The 19,552-nt window shown below is 44.7% G+C and overlaps 1 protein-coding gene and 1 long non-coding RNA gene across 7 annotated transcripts in view; one reads left to right on the top strand and one right to left on the bottom strand.

Moving 5' to 3' along the window:
- Positions 1–1,515: 1,515 nt before the first annotated feature.
- LOC133264943 (uncharacterized) overlaps positions 1,516–19,552 on the bottom strand; it is a 38,022-nt gene continuing 19,985 nt past the window's right edge. For 3 of the 6 annotated variants that reach the window (XR_009741805.1, XR_009741807.1, XR_009741806.1), the window contains exons 2-5: positions 17,384–17,554; positions 11,826–16,201; positions 9,829–10,011; positions 5,279–5,507 (exon numbers count right to left, since the gene is read on the bottom strand). This is a non-coding gene — a long non-coding RNA (uncharacterized LOC133264943). Of the gene's footprint in view, positions 2,199–5,278; positions 5,508–9,828; positions 10,012–11,825; positions 16,202–17,383; positions 17,555–19,552 lie in introns of those variants that run through there. The other 3 variants (XR_009741809.1, XR_009741810.1, XR_009741808.1) reach the window with 3 other exon arrangements.
- On the top strand, positions 13,884–17,481 carry NPFFR2 (neuropeptide FF receptor 2). The gene is made up of 3 exons (XM_061445095.1): positions 13,884–14,204; positions 15,094–15,193; positions 16,087–17,481. Exons 1-3 carry the CDS (start codon positions 13,889–13,891, stop codon positions 16,934–16,936), a joined length of 1,266 nt encoding a protein of 421 aa, XP_061301079.1. The 5' UTR covers positions 13,884–13,888; the 3' UTR covers positions 16,937–17,481.

The following is a 19,552-nucleotide window of genomic DNA, read 5'->3' on the forward strand; positions in this document are numbered from 1 at the left end:
AATTCCTTGCTCCATGGAACTCTAAACGCCAGTTTGACAAAACCATCACTTCTTCATTGCCTCAGCAATGTTGTATGTGGTCATTCCCTTCCTAGCCATGGTCAGTCAGTAAAGCATCTTGAGAAACACCGTGAGACATCAAGGCAGGAATGAACATACACCCAAACCCTCTTCAGATGGATTTCCAGAAGCTGTAGCTGGAAACTAACCCTCACCCCAATCAACCTTAACTTGAGCCCTTCAGAGCCACAAGAGCTGTTGCTGCTGGAAATGTGTCTGGAGTGGTATTTGGGCACTGCCCAGACTGGATCCTGGCTGCTGTTGTAAGGCAGGATCTTTAGAGGTGAGCTTAGAGGTGTCCAGGACTCACCTTGCACCTCTGCTGCAGCCTCCCTGCAGCCCTATGGCTGCACCATGGTGTTAACACCACATTCAGGTGTGCTGAACTGAAATGACAAAGGTCCTGGGTATGTCAGATTGAACTCCTCTGCCATACTGCACTCACACTGCATCTTACATCCCAACCGGTGCTGCTGAGCCCACCTGAGCTCCTGTGCTCGGGTTCTACAAGTAATGCTGCCAAGAATGGTCCCTGCCCCACAGACTACAGCAAAGTCACCCCGGGCCCATTTTCCTCCCAGCCCTGAGCGACCTGCCTGACTCCAACTCCAGTTACAGCTTTGTCACTGGCTGCAGAAAATTGCCATGGCCAAAACCCATTTTCTGTCAAATTCTTATCTAATACATGATAGAAAACATGCAGTTGAGCCACACAGGACAAAGGAGAGCACAAAGCGCCACCTTGAACCCACTGAGTGCCCTTTCAGTACTTTCCTGGTACATGTTGGTCCTGTGTTCTGGTATTTACCTCTGAGATCCTAGAACAGTGACAAATGAGATCCCAGAATGAGATCCTGCCTCAGCACGTGCTGTTTGCAGTTCCTCTCCTCCAAAGGGCAAATTCTTCCAGTCCCTCAGCAGCATCTTTGTGAACTCATTTTAAATTGACCTTTCCTGAACATGTGGGCTGTGACTGACACAGACTATTCCAGGTGAAGGCTTTCTAGTGTTTCAGTGCTCTAGTGTTTTTCTAGTGCTCCAAAGTTCCTGGGGGGAATAAACCCTGAGCTTCCTTCTTCCCTGGTGTTGCTGGTGAATGAGCTCCCAGAATGTAGAGCCAGAAATCCTTGCTGTGACAGAAATCCTGGCCTTATGCTCAGGACAAAGTTTGGTACCAGTTTTACTCTCTGACCTGCCCAGGCTGCCACTACCCTCTCAGCCAGTCCTCACGTGTGTCATGATGGCATATGCGCCCATGATGTGCTGGAGCAGTGCAGAGAGCAGGCAAGCTGCAACTCATACATACACACACAGAGCCCAGAATCACTCACCCTGAGGTGGCTATATTTTGGGAAGGATTGCTCCAGAACACAAAGCAGAAGGGGTCATTTTCCTCTGAGGGATCACAAGCATCTACAATGATGGTCCACACAACAGCAATGTCACAGGCCCTGCAAGAACAAAACCAAGTCTATACCTGCAAGCACAATTCACCTCCTACACAGCAACTTCTCCTCTCACCACTAAAAGACTGCCAAACTAGGAGAAGAAATCAGAGCACAAGACAGCCCCGCAATGCATCAACACTTTGTGAGCCATTCACCCTATCACACCCACAAGCAACTCACCCAGGACACAGACTTGGCCTGATCAAAGACTGAGATTGATGCTTCTGTCCCTGTACAGAATCCATGGAGGCCTCCTGGCTTCCTTCAGCCATCCCATGCTGCTGGCCACACATGGTGACAGCCTGGTACGGCCTTTGATGTGCTTGGGATGGGTCTGGGATCTGGGAAAGCTGGAGATGGTTCTCCCTTGTTCCCTCAGGTATTGTTTTAAATGGGTCTTTCTGATTTCAGCTGCTGTGGATTGATGTGAAGGGCAGTAGGCATCCAGCTCATAGTCTGTGTCCATCATTTGCCTGTTCTAATGAGAAAACAAAGGAGTGGACTCCCTACACAATCAGATTTGATGCCACAGATCCCAACAACCATGGTGTGTAGGGTGACTCTTGGCACCCCACAGCTGTGTCTCACCGCTTGCCCTCCCTCTGTGTCAGTGCTGAGAAAACACTTTGAGGTGCTGTTTGTGCTCCCCCCTCACTCCAAGGTGATGAGGGCCTGTCTGGGGAGCCTGACCTGGAGATGGCTGTGGAGATGTCAGAGCTGCTCAGTTCCAGCTGTAGCTGAGCAAGGTTTTCAGGATGCCCAGCAGGTCCCCATCACCCTGAGGGCCTCACCTGGACCCTCCCCAGCCACACGCCCCATTGGCCCCAGCTCTGTACTTCAGCTCAGGTAAGGGACTTTTCCTTTCTCTGAGAGGTGTGTTATAGATCTTTCATTTTCTATTAGTTTTTATATTTTATGGCTCTATTTACTTTCTGTCTTTAATGCAGTAGTGTTATTGGACTGCCTTTGACTCCTGTTTAGGTACTGCGGGGGTGATCTCTGGTTTCCTGCTGTCCTTAGGTTCAGGTTTGTTTGTCTTTTGGTTTTGTTGTCATTTGCCTGCATTGCCTGAGCTGGTACCAGTATGTGACTTCATGGGGATTTTGCTTCTATTGATTAATACAAGAAGGCTGGAACATGTTCTTTTTAAAGTGTGCTTGTTAGCTTTTGTCCTATTGATTACACATAGAAATGCTCAGTCTGCTCACAGCATAATGGTTGAGCTTGTTGTTATCCTGATGTCTGGCAAGCTGCTGCTTATCTTTTCAAGCCTAGTTCAGATTAGAGAGGCTCTTCTGGTGACAGGTACCTATGGAGGGGAACTATAAGGGACCTGCTAAAAGTAAGGACACTTTTTTCAGGTCAAGTCAGAGCCCCGGAGCTTTCTGTTCTGGATGTGGATGTAAGTAAGGGCTGGAGCACTCACTGTCATTCCTGAGATTCCTTTCCTCTATCCTTAATCTGTATGAGGAGGGAGAAGGCTTGCTGTGATAATGGTGGGATGACTATTACCAGCTCTGCTATGGGTCTGGATTTTGGGGAGGGAGGCAGGAACAGGAAAGGCAAAACCTGTCATCCCACATACAAAGGCCACCTAGTTTAACTTGGGCCATACATACTGTTCTTTCCCCTCCTGGCTCCTGCTGCTGACTAAAAAGCTCCCCTTGTCTTCTCTAAATGCTGTAGCTCAGCATGCAGGGTGAGAGCCTGAGAGCTGCCTGCTGTGCTGGGGAGAGCTTAGTATGTTGGGGATGGTTCTAAAGGGTTGTACCCCAGCTCTAATGGCTGAAGGGATGTCAGGGAGCTGGTAAGTTAGTCCCTGACCCCGTGAACAAGTTTTCTAAGGTCAAGGGATGCCTTAAAAAGCAGAAGTAGGAGGGTTTGCAGAGGAACACATTTAAGAAACCCAGCCCAGATGTGCAACCAGTTGTCCCTTTCCACTGCATGATGCTGGTGGCTGCAGGTTGACAGCCTTGTTGCCCCAGGGCTTGGGAGCTGGGCTTTGGGCTGTCTTGCCCAGTCCCTCCTTCCTCCTTTGCCTCCTCCCTGCATCAGGCAGAAGCTGCAGGGTGTCTCTCTTCCCTCTCTCTTGCACTTGGGGCTGCATCCTTCTTCCTTGCTGCACTGAAGAAGGGGCTGCTGTGGAGCTCTTGCACCTGTAAGTGGGGGTCTCTGGTTCGAGTGGGGTGGGGAGCTGCTCTTAACCTGGGTTGGGCTATTTCTCCCTTCCTGCTGTAGCTGGGAACTGAGGTAAAACTGCAGGTGCTTTGTTAGCAACAGGTTTTGCGTGCGGGTGAGGTGGGATGCTGATCCTGCTGCTCCAAGGTGGGGCTGGGGTTGCCCCAATTGACTTGGGGACATAACACTGCTTGTGTGGGGCTCTGAGTGATGCCTCTTGGTAACCAGAGCCCTATGTGCTGCTTAGGTTGGTACTAGGGAGGTGCAAGGCTGCAATCCTGACTGCTTCATGCCCTGGGGGGTGGATAACAGGTGGCTGTAAATGCTGTGGACCCAAATGGCTTTGTAGTTCAAAAGCTGGGTATACAAAGGACAAAACTTCCCTGTGCTAGTGGGGATGACTGTGTGTGAAGGGAGAAAGCATCTGTGGTGCTGCTGCTACTGGAAATGCCATTCTACATGGGCTGGCTGCTGAAGCCCTGAACAGAGCTCCAGGTTTTCATAGAGGAAAGCCTGCTGCCACTACAAGCCCTCCTGTGGAAGAAGGGTGAGTAGAGCCACTGGTGTCACAGGATTTGATTTTTCCTGATTGACTCTACAAAGAGCTATCAGTTTAAAAGGGCTGAAATGATGTTGTAAACGTCAGTTGTCAAATGCTGCCAGTTAACTCTGTCCCCCTGCTGACTCCTGGGGACTTCAATGCCAGCGATCAGAGTGATGCTAATTTTGCTGTGAATGAAGGTGCAGTGTTTTAGAGTGAGTTTTATGTTGGCTCTACCTCTACTAGTCCATGCTAGCAGTGTCACTGGATCCAGATCAAACGGCAAATATGCACAGGGATACAGCGGAGAATTCTACCTCAATTTCAGTGTTATTATGAAGGGAATTGACATGAAGAGTCTCATTGAAGGTGTATTTCAATGGACGGTTTAGGTCAAGGACAACCTCTTGTCAATCAGAACACCTCTCCAAGGGACAACTCTGTAATTTTTACTTTTACATGCTCTTACTTTGCTTTTAGATCAATAGCAGACAACTACCAGTAGAATAAAAGTATCTGGAGCTTGAAGTACCTTTTGTTATCTAACTCTATGTACAGAGGAGCAGTACCTTGTTCTTTAAATCTGAACCGTGTTTGAGGGCTGCAAAGGATGAAATGCAGTGGGAGAACTTTCAAGTGTTTTGCTGGAGAAAGGATAATTAATTCAAAGCAACTCTGTGCAAACCTCAAAAATGGCTCTCCCTTGCAATGAGGGAATGTGAGATGTCACCTCAAACCAAAGGGACAGGCCTGCGCTGCTGCCTCTCTCAGAAGGGGAATCTTAGTAAGGAAGACTTAATTCCAGTCCTTACTGCTTGAGGCAAAGAAGCAGCATGGCTGTTTGCCCTTCTGGCTATTGCCTGTCCCAGATCCTGGCTTAGTTTACCTTTGCCTATTGCACATCACAAATTCTGGGTTGTGTTGGCGTTAGTAGTGGTTTTAATGAGCATCTCTGGGAAGCTTATTTGCTCCCCAGAAATCTCAGTCTCTTGAAGGGTAAAAGCTGAGTTTATGTACCATGTGCTTTTGGCAAGCAGTCCAGTTGCTACAGCCCACATCCTGCCAAACCCCATATGGTGACATTCTGCCACTCTCATGGATTTTTGCATTCATCTGGACTTGCTCTTTTGCTGAATCTGGTGGAGCTGATGGTGTGGCTCTGTACAGAAGTGCCAAAGGCCAAGGTACGGCCAGGGTCTTTAAGAGGCTGTGGAGGGACAAGCAGGTAGCAAACTGCCTGGAGTGGTGTGGCTGTTACTGCTGTACAAGCTTGCAGGGCTCTATAAGGGAGGAATAAGATGGGGAGAAAATGGGTACAGAAATGCAAGTTAATTGAGCTAGGTCAACTGCTTCCATGGCATTGCTCTAGTTGTCTTGTGAGCTGTGGTCTGAGCTCCTCAAGCTATAGTAATGGGTAGTTTCTATGCAAATCATAGAGCATAAGAAAACTGACCCCCAGCTTGCAGTTGCTTATTAGATGAGGATGTCTGTATGGTGCAGCTACTGCCATGCAAGAAATAGAATGGGACTGTCTGCCCTGGCTGTTGCTGCTGGTGTGAGTGGGATATCTCAAGGGTAAACTGAAGTTAGGATGAGCCTGACAAGGGACATCTGTGCCCTGAGGCACTGACCTGCTGAACACCCTCAGCTCCTCCAAACTGAAGGTAGCACTTCATTTGTACTGGGTGAGAACAGTGCTAATTAAAAGCAGAAGTTTAACAGTTGGTAGTAGCTGATGCCAGTATTTGATGTGTTTGTGCCCTTAAACCAGGAGAAGTGATTAATCAATGCTATAATGATAGATGGCTTTATAGATATAAGCAACTTCCTCCATGACATTTAAATCTAAGGACAAGATGTTTTGAAGCTTTTGGCCTGACCTCTCCTGGGAGGAGGGTCATCTGTCTTGAATGCCAGCTTTTTGCCATGGTAAGTGAAAGCTCTCAAGAGTACAGAAAAGCAGTTGTCACTCTAGGAAGGTAATGATTAACTCTGCCTTTAGAAGGGAAGAGTTACTGTACTGCTGGTTTTTGAGTGCCACTGAGACTGAAGACTCAAATCCTGAAGCTGAAGGTTTCACTAAAATACCACTAGCCATGAGGTGACCCTGCTAAAGATGGCCAGAGGGTGCTTTTTCTGCTGTTGCCTTCCAGCTGATAAACCCAGGACGTTTGAGCAACCTGCTGGTAGCAGTGTTATGATACGGCTGGCAGACCTTATGTTATTTAGCTGAATAACGTCATTAAACTGAAAGATGAGAACAGCCTAATGACCCATTAAATACACTACACTCTTCAGCATTAGCTGCTTTGAGTCCAGAGGCAAATGCTGTTTGGAGCGATTGTGGCAAGCTTGAGATTCAGCTAGCACTTGTTGAACACTGTTGGCTTCAGGGGAGTAAAGGGAGCCAAGTTCCATATGTGAGCTCAGGTCCATTGAAATGGAGACTCTGAGCAGGGGCAAAATAGAATCCATCTTTAGAGCTGAAATACAGATGTGTGGGTAACTTGTCATAGGTGCAATGGTAGTTTCCAGCTATTTTGACAGGGGTGCTGATAACCTGGTGAAATGATGGTTAATGTTAACAAGTGACAAAAGGGATCCTCAGAAAGGAGAGATGACAAAGCAGGACCAGCTTACAGTGTCACTGACCCAGCTGGGCTCATCCCTGTCACTAGTGCTGCATGTTGCTCTCTCCTTCATCCCTGACAAGATGCAGTGTACATGGAAAGAACAGAGCAAAGGAGACATGGATGACTCTCGAACAGCCTATGTTTGGACAGAACACCACTTGTACGCTGACAGCTTGAACTCCACAGGTTACATCACAGTATGTTAAGAGTATGTAAAAATTCTGACCTCTTCTAGAGGTACCTATCAGCATTATTAAGGTGTGGGTTGAAATTGGAGTGGTTTTAGTGGCTCAATGCATAATGACAATAAAGTCACTGAGGCAGTAAATAAGAGTTCGAGAGTACTAAATGGATTCAAATAATCAGAGCAATTCACAGAAAGAATTGGTGGATCAATCTGTGAGTGTGTAGCTGTGTAGATGATAGCGTGCCAAGTTGGTAAATGTGAACAGTCAGAAAGCAGGAAGGTATGGGAGAAGTTCACTCCACAATTCTACAGTCCTCCTACAAACTACTAGCTCTTCCTAGAGAGATGGCATTATGCAGATGAAACCCTTTCTATATCCTTAATAGCCATGTTTTGTTCTTCTTTTAGTGTTGCTGTCCAAGTCATGTTTCAGATGTGTCTGATCCAAGGACTGCTCTGGCAGCCTGAGCAAATGGTTCTGTTCTGGGACCTGAATGACTTGCACTGCTCCCAGCTCTGTCTGGGGTCGGCTTGAATGGCGATGCTGGCTCCTAGAATAGCTGACAGCAGGGCAAGTTGAGTAATTATTTACTTAGGACCCTTACTTCATTCTTAGGATCAACAGCATCTTCCCACATCACAGAATGGGAGCTTCTGTAGGTACTTCCCATGGAATGGTTGTCCCACTTGCAGCTTCTGCCTAAACTATGATTACACTTGCTTCCACCTTCTACCTGCTTCTCCAATTATTTGGTTCGCTTTCAATACTCCAAATGACATAGCTGTTTTCTCTACTGGTGTGCTCTGTCAGGGACTGGCTCACGTGCAGAACCTGAATCTGCCTGTAAAATTAGATGAATCAGCTTTGTGCCTACCATCCAGCCAATATTGAAGGACTGGGGATGGTAAAAATCAGCTATTGTGCTGGAAGGTGGCAATTGAGGAGGCTTATCTCCCATTAGTGAGGACTTCAGTGCTGAAAAAGGATCACCAGTGATCTTTCAGCTGTTCCTAGGGCTTAATCCACACCACTTAGCGCTAAGTGCTCACTGGAGTGTGTATGTAATTTCACTGTTCCCTACTCAGCTGAGTGCTTTAGGATTATTTTTCCTTGTGTTGTTGCTATTAGTGGTAGTACTGTTCTTATTTCTTGCTCTGCTGGTAGCCAGGAGTCTAAGGCTAAAAAGACTCCTTAGATTCTGGTTGCAATAAAACCACTAAGATGCAAAATTATGATGTTTGGGTTGTGAGTAGTCTTGAGGGAATTCTTGTGACAATGACAAAAAGCCATTTTCATGTCTAAGGGAGCTAAATTCTTGTGACTTGCCAGGCTTCTTAACGAAGTGGCTGGGTCAGTGTGCCTCTGTGTGGAAATCTCACTTTAACCTAATTTCAGGGAACAGTTGGCTGAGGTTTGAGTCAAAATTCAAAGCAGTTTGTGAGGATGCAACTAGAAAAACTGTAAATTCAGAAGCTTAAAGGCTGAGTAAGCAAAAAAATAGGAGCATAATGATAAGCAATAGGGGAGCAAGCTCTAATTTGTCAACAATTCAGACATTATAAACTTATTAAATCGTTTTTCAAACCCATATATTTTTTCCTTGCCATTCATATATACAGAGGGGAAGTGAGGACCTCATGGAAATGATTAAGCAATGGTGTTGCATGAGTGGGACTTCTGGAAAGGGTTAATTCCAGAAAATTAACATCCACATCCCCCTTAAAAACCATCCTCTTGCTCTGCAGTTGTGTAAGGAAGTGTTAGAGTCACCAGCCCTGGAGGTATTTAAAACACATGTAGATGTGGCACTGAAAGACCTGGTTTAGTGGTGGACCTAGATGATTCTATGATTCAGTGCCTGAAAGGATAAAATCTGTACACTGGCAGCTTACGGTCAACTAATAGCAAATGGCAGAAAACTTTTAGCTAGAGCAAAGGTTTGCTATGGAACATCTTCAGCTTTACTCACCTTGAGTGTGGTGATAAAAATCAATGTTGGACATGAAAACTGTGTCATTATTTGAATGTCAGAAAAATGAAGGAGGATGGAAAAAATTCTGTCTTCTAGAGAAACATAACTTGTAAATCAGAAGATGGCAGGGGAGGCATTTACGTTTGAGATTTGGCTTTTGGATGAAATTTTTCAGGTTCTTAGCTCAGGTGGGTGAGTAATTGGCAATGAAGTCTTGGTTTATTTATTATAGCAATATTACCACTACCATTGCTCTGGGGGTAGGCTTGGGGCTCTAGACAAGATAGGAAAAGTTCAAGATATTTAAAAAAATAATACTTTGACAAAACCCTTTCTTTGGGCCCAGATCAGACTCCCCAGATAAATGGCTGTAAGGGGAGGAGAAACAGTTTAAGTCCATTCACAGGAGTTCTGTGTGTGCCTTAGAGTGGTGCCTCTCCCTGGCATTGCTCAGTTAAAAATGAGACATTTCATTCTCATTGGATACTTGGTTTTCCTCATGGAAGTTCTTGTCAGTAAGAAAACGTATTTTTATGGCAACTTACTGGTTTTAGCGTGACTTTTCTTTCACAGCTCCTTTTACCTAGCCAAAAGTATACTATTTTGAGATTAGACACTGAAAGGTATTTCATACATCAGAATTTCCATCGTTTGTTGTATGAGAAAGTGAATAAAATAAAGCTCTACTACCTTAATTCATAAGTATCCTCAGTTTGTACTTTGCAGGTTAAGCCTTGTATTCTACAGCCTGAGAACTTCTGCATAGGTGGGAAGCTGACATTAAGTGCAAAATGAAGTTAAAACGTACCTTAAAGCAATTTCCAAGCAGTCAGTGGTATTCTCATGCCATCCAGACCTGGGGAAAAGGCTGTCTGGCCTGTGGCCTATATCTTGCTGAGCCCAGGTTCTGCAGTGTGTTGGTGACAGTCTCTGCACATCATTTACTTAGCCTCAGCCTGGATCCTGGTGTTTGGCTGATATTGAAGTCTCACTTCTTGTCTGGAAGAGAAAGCAAAGATGCGGCCCACTTGCACTGAACTGCAGACATCCATCCTTCATGTCCAACCTATAGAATGTGTGATGTTATGATAAAGTATTTTTAAAATATACAGCAAAATGGGAGAACATATTGCCACATGTTATCTTTTGGATTAAAAGACCCCTTATGTTACAGTACTTCCCTGTAGGTCATACTTTTGAGCCCTCTGCTCTTTCTTATAGGCTTTCCATACTCCATCGAAGTCTGTATCAAGTTCAACAAGCAATCACATCTATGATAAGCTATTGCTTCCTTTGGAAACATTACATTTAAGACAGAGGTCACTTGTGACAACTTTCTGGTCTCCTACTACTTTATATGCCCCAGTTAATTATAGAAATAGCTGCTAATAGCACTTCACACAGGTGGGAATGGTCACAGTTGAGCTTTTTACATATCTTTTTTTTAGGCGAGAATAATTAGTTTGTTTTGGTCAATAGTATCTTCTGATCCACTGAGGCATTGGGCAATCCATGCATCGGTCTTCTGTGAATCTCTAAGACACTTACAGAATGAGCTTGTGCTATTTTTGCTATCCCTCAGCAGCAGGATTTTCTAATGTTCCAGCAGACCAGTGAACGTTTTCCAGGGTCTCCAGGAAATGGCCATAGCTGACCCATTACTGAGTACAGAGCTCAGGGCAAGGAAAGAACACATATTTTTAGCACTTAGCACACTGAATTCTCTTTTCCTGCGACAACATGCTTCTGTTCTTCATGTCTCCAAAGGTTCCTTGTCTCTGTTTCAGCTTCTAAAGAATTCTGTGATAAGATTTCAGACACACAAAAATCAAGATAAAAACAGATGGCTGGTTGTAACAATAGATGAACCTGGCTCCAGTGGTTACTGGATTTCTTCCATGTGGCAAACTTAAGAATAATTGCATTCACTTCATAATTACCTTGACCTGTTTTTGATGAATAAAACACTGATTTTCCATACCCAGTGGCATGGGATTGTCCTGGTCACACTGTGAGGCTTTATATTGACTATTTGTATCTGGGCGCTGTTACTGAGATTTCACAAGTATACCAGCCTCCTCTTTAAAATCCCAGCATGTGGGACTGGGCAGCTCTTCACTAGTGCAGGCTCTTGCTTTACTACTTTGCAGATCTTCCTCTGGTACACTAAACGAAGTGGGGAGGCCATGCCCTTATCAAATTGCCACGTGGAAGCAAATTACGTTTCTTCATCATCTTGTTTTATTTTTGCATTGCATTATTTTGTCCCTTGTCTTAGATGACTTCTGGTTCTGTCTTCTCTTCCTCTCTCGAGTACTTATCCCTGCATTAGCTGGCACATACATTGTGAAAACAGAAGGCGCTGCTTTCATTTCTCCTTCCAGCCAATCTTTTCCCCCCTCAGCTTCAATATAATAAAAATACAGATACCTTTTCCATTTCCTGTAAGCTATGGTATTCATACAGCAAATTCACTGTGTTTGCTACAGTGACATTAGATTTCATTAATGCAACTGGGATCAGACCACATAAGACAAACAGACACAGCTCCTGATTTGCTCTGAGGCTGTTTACAGCTCCTTGTTTACCAGTTAGGAACAAGAACTGGTCCAGAGTTCATTACTGAAGAGATTGAAAGCTGCTGCTTTCTGATACATTGGTACACAAAGAGAAAAAATCCAAGCGCTGTATCCAAAAAGCAATTTTAAAAATGATTGATCCTGCTTTTAGGGTGTTAAGGCATTATTTCAGTTGTCTTAATGAACAGAACTGCGTAATTAATTTGCTAGAGAACTCCCATTGCACAGACTGAGCCACAAGGGTTTGTGCTCCTGGGCCCAAAGCCCTCAAAAAGCCAATCTACAGAAGGCAAGGAAGGAAAAAGCCACCTCTGTCTCATCTGCTGGAGTGTCCTTCTTCAAGCACCACCCCTGGGAAGCAAATGATTACAGAAGAAAATTAGTATTCATTTACAATAATAATAGTAAGATTGAATGCATTTATGGGTGTTCTATTTGCAGACAAACATTGAGAACATGAACTTAGGTGGAACCTCAGAGAAGCCAAAACAAAAGAAGCAAATACACATTTAGTTTTGTTAGAGGCTGAGAAGGGCAGAGGGCCTGACTATCCAGATTCTTGGGATTGGTTGCTCTGTCAGAGAGATGCTGAGCTTCAAATGGAGTTTGAGTGACACAGCATCTCCTGGGACTGATAAAGCAGATCCAGGGATGTGATTAAAGAAACAGAATAAGCTACTAATGTCAAACATCTACCTGTGAATTCTGCCAATACTCTTCATCCTGTGTGTATGCAAAGTGAACGGTAACACTGCCGTTAAAACACTTTCCATTGCTGTTCACTCTGATCTTTGGCTATTTAAAGCATTTGGCACTTAATACATTGGAATAGAAATATTCTCAATCCCTGGCACCTAACACTCATTTTTATTTCCTGGGAGAGGGCTGCTCTACACAGAGTGACAACAGGATGTCACCTTCCATCATTACTCCACAGATAGAGAAAAAAGCAGCACACGCCTGGTCATCAGGTACATGGGAGGCAGCTGAAAACTGAGCAGCACAAAGCAGGGCCTGCTCCAGCTTCCTTTTCATAAGAAAAGAGATGTAGCCAGCACTTCCCTTCCCTCACATACAAACTCACCAGGATTTGGGTACTTTAATTTAAATCTCATTTATTCTAAGGAATTTCTAAGTGTCCTAAAGGTACCTGCATCCATGCATTAATCTTATGCCTTCTGCCACCAATTAATTTTGCTGTTCTTTTATGTTATGTACTCCTCCATCCCCCTGCCTCTTTGGGCATCTCCATCTGGTAGGTAAAATAAATAAATGTGGGAAAACCTTTTGAATGCTGTTTCCAAGTCAAGTTATCTGGTATCAGCTGTAAATGTCCAGATGCCCATGTTGGCCTGTTATGTAGACTGATACCATCTCTGTGTGAGTTGTATAATATGTATGTTGGAATTTTGCCATGTGAAGATTTGATTTAGAACTTTGGTGCAGCATCTGGTGTAACCTGATGTTTCTTCAGGACAAGAAAACAGATTGTGATCTACGAAGTTAATCTCAAACAGTTTAATTTGGAAGTAACTCAGTGTGGGGCACACAAATTCTGTACCTGCCTTAAATGGATTCTTTCAGCTCCAGGCAAACAAGAAGCCTCACGTCCCTTATGTTCAAGCCATCACACCAGCCCAGATGATTCAATATCAAGAAAGTTCAGAATTCTTCAAATCTTTTCTAGAAAAGCTTTGTAGTGTTTGACAACAGTCATCTAATAAAATATAAAATACGGGAACTTACTTGACAGTGTAAACAAACCTTGGGGGGGACAAGTATTACTCACATTTCATAGCAGGAAAACTGCAACATGGAGAAATTACCAGTCCCCCAGTATCCCATGGGAATTCAATAGCAGAGCCAGGAAATTAATCCAGACACCCTGTACCTCACTGCGTTTTAAACACGGTGTGGTCCTTGGTGTTTGCGGACTCATCTCCTGATCTACACAGCTTGTGGGCAGGGCAGTGACATCAACTGTGGTCTCATACCAACTGTACACAAAAATATTTCATTTTCAATCAAAGGGGATTGCATTTGGATGCATTCAGGCAGAAGGTCTGAGCCACTTCACAAAGATTTCATTTAGTCACTGTTTCTCCTATCCAGGGAGGCTCAGAACATGGCCTGTTAAAAAGCCACAGAGGGATGAGTCTACATAAGCTCTGCATGTTTTTCAGCACACAGCATGTCCAAACTAGTCATATTTCTTCTGATCAATTCCAAGCACACTAAAATGACCTCTTTTAAATGTCTGTTGAAGCACATTAGAACACGAGCAAGAAAATGGACTCAAACTCTCCGTTCGAATGGCCTCACATGCTGAATTATAACAGGACTTACAAGTACCTCTACTTAGAAGGGAATGTCTCCTACGTGGACTTCTACCTTCATCAGCCTTTAGTGGCAGCTGTCTTCATCATTTCTTACCTCCTGATCTTCCTGCTCTGCATGGTTGGCAACGGAGTGGTTTGTTTTATTGTGCTGAAGAGCAAACGTATGCGTACAGTCACAAACATTTTCATCTTAAACCTGGCTGTCAGCGATTTGCTGGTGGGAATCTTCTGCATGCCTACCACCCTCCTGGATAACATCATTGCAGGTAGGCTGGTTCACACCCCTTGGTGGAAAGACCTCAAGGGGGGACTCACCTTGAGGTCCTGAGAGCCGGGTGCCTGTTTCTGAGTGGGCTATGAAGGGAGTTCACAGAACGGGTTGGAAGGGACCTTAACGCTCATCCAGTTCTGGCCCCCTGCCATGGGCAGGGACACCTTCCACTAGACCAGGTTGCTCCAAGCCCCGTCCAACCTGGCCTTGAATACTGCCAGGCCAGGTTCAAGTCAGTGGAAGTCAGAGATAAGAAAGACAAGCACCTAACCCACCTCCTGACTGGGGATGTCTTCACTGACTTCCACATCCCTCATCTTTCAGAAGGGATTCTCCCACTGCCAGATGACATGTTTAGAAAGAGGGTGCTATGAGCCAGATGCAGGAACAACCAACTGTGCTGGTCAGTTCTCTTCCTTGTCTTGAGATCTCCTTTTAATGGGATGTTAAATGGGATGTTTCTGGACATGAGGAAAATTTTTCACAATGGGAACAGCCATTGTTCTCATAGTGAAAATCCACTGGGGTAGTGGTGGATTCCCCAACACTGGACACTTCTAAGTTTTGGTTGCACAGGGTGCTGGGACATCTAGTCTAGGTCATGCTTGCCTAGAAAGGTTGCACCAGATGATCCTTGAGGTCCCTTCCAACCTGGGATTCTCTGACTCTATGAAATGTTGCTTTGCTGGTTTTTGGAACATTAGAAACTCACCCAAGGCATTTGGCAAAGCGTTTGTTTACAAAACCTCTGCTTTCCTGACCCTTGCTATGGCCTGACACAACCAAAGAAACTTCTTAGCACTGGGGTGGAAATTTCCTGTTACTTGTATAAGCATAATGCTGCAGTGAGCTGGTGGGAATTTCAATTGCCTGTTTCCTTCCAGGGTGGCCATTTGGGAACCTGATTTGCAAGATGAGCGGGATGATCCAAGGAGTCTCTGTTTCTGCCTCTGTCTTCACTCTAGTTGCAATTGCTGTTGACAGGTAAGATGGTGCAGAGACTGCAAACTGCCTCTTCCATCTCCCTCTGCCACTTGACCAGACTGAGGTTGATTCATTAATCCACACAAGAATGCAATGAACTGGGTACATTTTACTGCTAAGGCTACTAAGCAAATCAGAATGTGGCTGGGTCTAAAGAGCAGCCATGACAATTTGCTCCTCCCCTGGTATCTCTTAAAGACACTAGATATGGGCTATGCCTGCCTAGAATTAGACTGTTCCTTAGCTATGAAGATATATAGCAGAGGCACTAGTACCTGCTTTGGTTCAGTGAAGTAGCAGTAGCAGGAGGCTGATACATAGCAGCTGTCCCGTATCTGAAGAGGCCCTCCAAAGGTGCTGGACAGGGACTCTTCATCAGGGACTGTAATGACAGGACAAGGGGTAATGGGTTTAAACTTAAACAGGGGAAGTTCAGGTTAGATATAAGGAAGAAGTTCTTTACTGTGAGGGTGGTGAGGCACTGGAACAGGGTGCCCAAAGAAGTGGTGAATACTCCATCCCTGCAGTATTCAAGGCCAGGCTGGACAGGGGCTTGGGCAACATGGACAGGCAGAAGGCATCCCTGCCCGTGGCAGGGGGATTGGAACTGAATGATCTTTAAAGTCCCTTCCAACCCAAACCATTCTGTGATTCTATGATATGGAGATTAAAATGAGGAAATTTTAATAGTGAATGCGCCCTTTTTTTTAATATTGTTTTTACCACACAGCTCTTGAACAGAGAATCTCAATGCAATTCCAGTGGTTCATGCAGGATGAGGAGATTATTCCATCTATGTTTTTAGAAGCCATACAATTTCAGTGCATTTGTAGGCTTGCCTGTTAAGACTCAGCATTCCTTAAATGGCTTTTCCATGTCTATGTTTGCTGCAGGTTCCGGCGCATCGTTGACCCATTCAAGCAGAAGCTGAGCAGTGCAACTGCAGTTGCCAGTATTGTGCTCATCTGGATTCTGGCCATTGCCATCATGTGTCCTTCTGTGGTCATGCTACAGGTACAAGAAGAGAAGCGTTTCAGGGTCATCGTTGGCTACGGCAATGAAACCCGCCCTGTGTACTGGTGCCGGGAGGACTGGCCTGACCCAGGAATGAGAAAGATCTATACAACAGTTCTGTTTGCCAGCATCTACCTGGCTCCCCTGTCACTCCTTATCCTCATGTATGCCAGGATAAGCATGGCTCTCTGCAACACAGCAGTGGCCGTGGGGGGCAAAGACAGCCAGGAGCAGCAGCACAGCAGATCCAAGAAGAAACAAAAAGTCATCAAAATGCTCATTATTGTGGCTCTGCTCTTCGCCGTGTCTTGGCTTCCCCTGTGGACTCTGATGATGCTCACAGACTATGCCAACCTTTCCGACGTGCAGCTGCAGATCATCAATATTTACATCTACCCCTTTGCTCACTGGTTGGCTTTTTTCAACAGCAGTGTCAACCCCATCATCTATGGGTTCTTTAATGAAAACTTCCGTCGTGGCTTTCAGGCAGCCTCCAAACTCCAGCTCTGCTGCAAGGAAATGGATCACGGGGAGCTCTGCTCTCGGCAAGGCCAAGGCAATGCCATTCTGCCAGCTGCCAATGACCAAATGCCCCAGGATCAAGCTTGTCAAAATGTAGACGAGGAGGCGGGGAAGACAGTCAAGAAAGGAAACTGGGTGAATAACCAGCAAGATTTGGTAATGGAGGATTTAGAAGAGCCCTGCAGTGATAGTGATGGGCTCAAGTGAAACGTGCTGTGAAGTCCTAAATGATTTATGCCTGGCAGAGTTTATTTATCTTGTGAAGTTCGTGCTCTGTAAGCAACCCTTTCTGACAACGACAAGAAGGAGATAGATAGGCAACTGTTTTGAAGGAGACAGACAACTTGCAGCACATCTGAATATCTGACATCAATAAGAAACTGAATTCAGCCCTTTGTGTCACCAGTTTAAACCAGTGGCAGCTCCCCTGCAGTGGGTGCTGACTGACTGCTCTTGATCCAAGCTGCAGAAAGGACCTCATTCAAATGGGAAAGCCTTCCACTTTCTGTGACATAAAAGAGAAAGAGAACTAAGATTATTGACTTGGATACAATTACTGTGGATACTCACTGATGAAGAGGAGAACACTAATTCATTTTCTTCTGTGAATCTGAAATATTAGAGGTACAGTCTGAATATTTGAACTGAACTCACTGGTTCATGGGTCTTCTTGTGATTGAACTTGTGTTACTTCTGCCTGGATGTTTGGAATGCCAACCAGCTCTGACCCAAGTGACCAGAAAGAAGCGTCTTCAGCCACATTCCATTTATTCCCCTTTCGAGTTGCCTGTCCTGTTCATCCTGTGATATCAATTATTGTTGCAGCTAGAAAAATAAATAGGTGTGAAAAGATGAGAAATAAAGGATGAAAAATGGCCTTTGTGATACATTTTTTTGGGGAACTCAATTCTATTTTGGGGTGGGGGGGGAGGCAGGGAGATGGAGAATATAAGTCACCTAAAAAGATGAAATTTCAGTACTAGACAGAGACAGAGCACCTTTAGGGCCTATTCAGTCTGACAGAAACCAGCACATACAGACAGCAACCTTGGAAGCGTCTCAGGAAGGATCCTGAAATGGGTGAGGAGCACAGGGTAGTGTCTACACAGATTTGCCACATGATTAGAGCGTTGCCATGTCTCATCCCGTGAGGGTCTGTAGGGACCAAGCACCAGAGAAGCTCATTCCCCAGCACAGTCCTCCTTTGGGTAAACTGGAGCACCTTTCAGATCATGACATATTTCCACAATTCAGGAAACCTGACAACTTTTCAAGCTGTGCCATCCCAAACTATGTTCCTTTCTGAAGAGCAGAAAATAAGGAAAACATGTGGGCAGTAATGAGAAGAAAAGCTACCAGAGCAGCTCTGATTTCACCAGTCCATTTTATCTAGGCTGAGATTGTCAAACAAGATGATCTTAAAGGGCCCTCCCGACCCAAAACATTCTATGAGTCTATGAAATATGGATGCCTGACCCTGCTGCGCTTTGCTTGAAAACCCCACCACAGCTGTTTCCCACCCTTCCTGCACCCCTTCCATCCAGAACTTTGTCCTTCACGTGTAGTTTGTACTTCCCAATGATTCAGCAATGTTTTGAGAATATTTTAAAGTGTAACTAACTGTATGCTTATGTTCATCCCAGTTCAGCAAAACACTCAAAAAACTCCCAAAACCTGCACAAACTGACTGCAAGGAAGACACAAAAATGCCCCAAAGTGTTTGGCTCAGTCTGGTACTTATTCCACTGGAGAACAAGGGTGCTGAAGTGAAGTCCATCAAGTGGTTTGCCTTCACAAGACACTGGCCTGTGCTCAGCACAGATGTGCGCTTTCTAGTTGGACCCATGGCTACCAACACTTGTCCACTTTCCCCACACGAAAAGCACATTCATAACCCAGCACCAGTGAAAGCAGCTGGTCCTCTGGATCCCTGACAGCCCTACCAGTAAATAATTATTGCCTGTATTGCTTTTCCTTTTCTTGTGATTCAAGTTACGTTGATCACGAAAATGATCCTTTTCACTATAGAAGTGATTCAGTCCTGAAATCATTTGACAGCTTATAAGAGCAAGTAATGAAAATTACTTTAGACAACACAAGCTTTAGGAGATGGTTCAATACCCATGCTCAAAGACAGAAATTGTCCAAAATCAGCAAGGACTAAGCGTTGCATGGAGTGTGGCCAAACAAAATGTGAAAACACAAAATGGGGTTACACTGTGTGATACTAGTGCAAAAACAGATCTGTGGGCTTTGGTGGGCTAAAGTGGAGAGCAGTGAAAACATCCTAACAGTGATGGTGTTGCAATAAGAAAGGCTGATATTAACAGTAAAAATTAATCATTAAGGTTCAGTTTCCAGGCATGAATCAGTACGTTTCTCATGTCAGCTTGGACTAAACAGAACTAAACACTATATACATGCTGACATTATATATATTATATATATATATATATATATGTATATCTCACTCTGGTCTGAATTTGCAGCAGCAGTTGAGAACCGGAAAGAACTGCCTGAAAACTATAAAAACTCTGTTTTTCCCACAGCTAATGCTACCTCTTCACAATTGTAATAAAGGAATTCTGGGGAGCCAGGGAGCATATGTGGCTTACACACACTGTAAAATTTACTGTGCTGGGGTTTAATAAACACTCTCAGTTTGCAAATACAGAGCTTTCTGACAGCAGTCGGGATCCCAAGGTAGAATCATTGGCTGTTCTGCGGACTGCAGCAACAGCAACCACCTCCCAAAAGTATGAATTCATGTGAGTGCGACCAAACATCCAGTGATGTGTGATACACAGCCCTCTCTAAGTACTG

Source organism: Pezoporus flaviventris, unplaced genomic scaffold, assembly GCF_033815535.1.
Source record: "Pezoporus flaviventris isolate CSIRO_AGI_PZ_B2104156 unplaced genomic scaffold, CSIRO_AGI_Pfla_v1 ptg000002l, whole genome shotgun sequence".
NCBI classification, from domain to species: domain Eukaryota; kingdom Metazoa; phylum Chordata; class Aves; order Psittaciformes; family Psittacidae; genus Pezoporus; species Pezoporus flaviventris.

Excerpts from the sequence above, each read along its gene's own strand:
- NPFFR2 (XM_061445095.1), top strand. The coding sequence starts at position 13,889 with ATGGACTCAAACTCTCCGTTCGAATGGCCTCACATGCTGAATTATAAC. Across the intron at positions 14,205-15,093 it reads CCTGGATAACATCATTGCAG|GGTGGCCATTTGGGAACCTG; the intron begins GTAGGCTGGTTC and ends GTTTCCTTCCAG. Across the intron at positions 15,194-16,086 it reads GTTGCAATTGCTGTTGACAG|GTTCCGGCGCATCGTTGACC; the intron begins GTAAGATGGTGC and ends TGTTTGCTGCAG.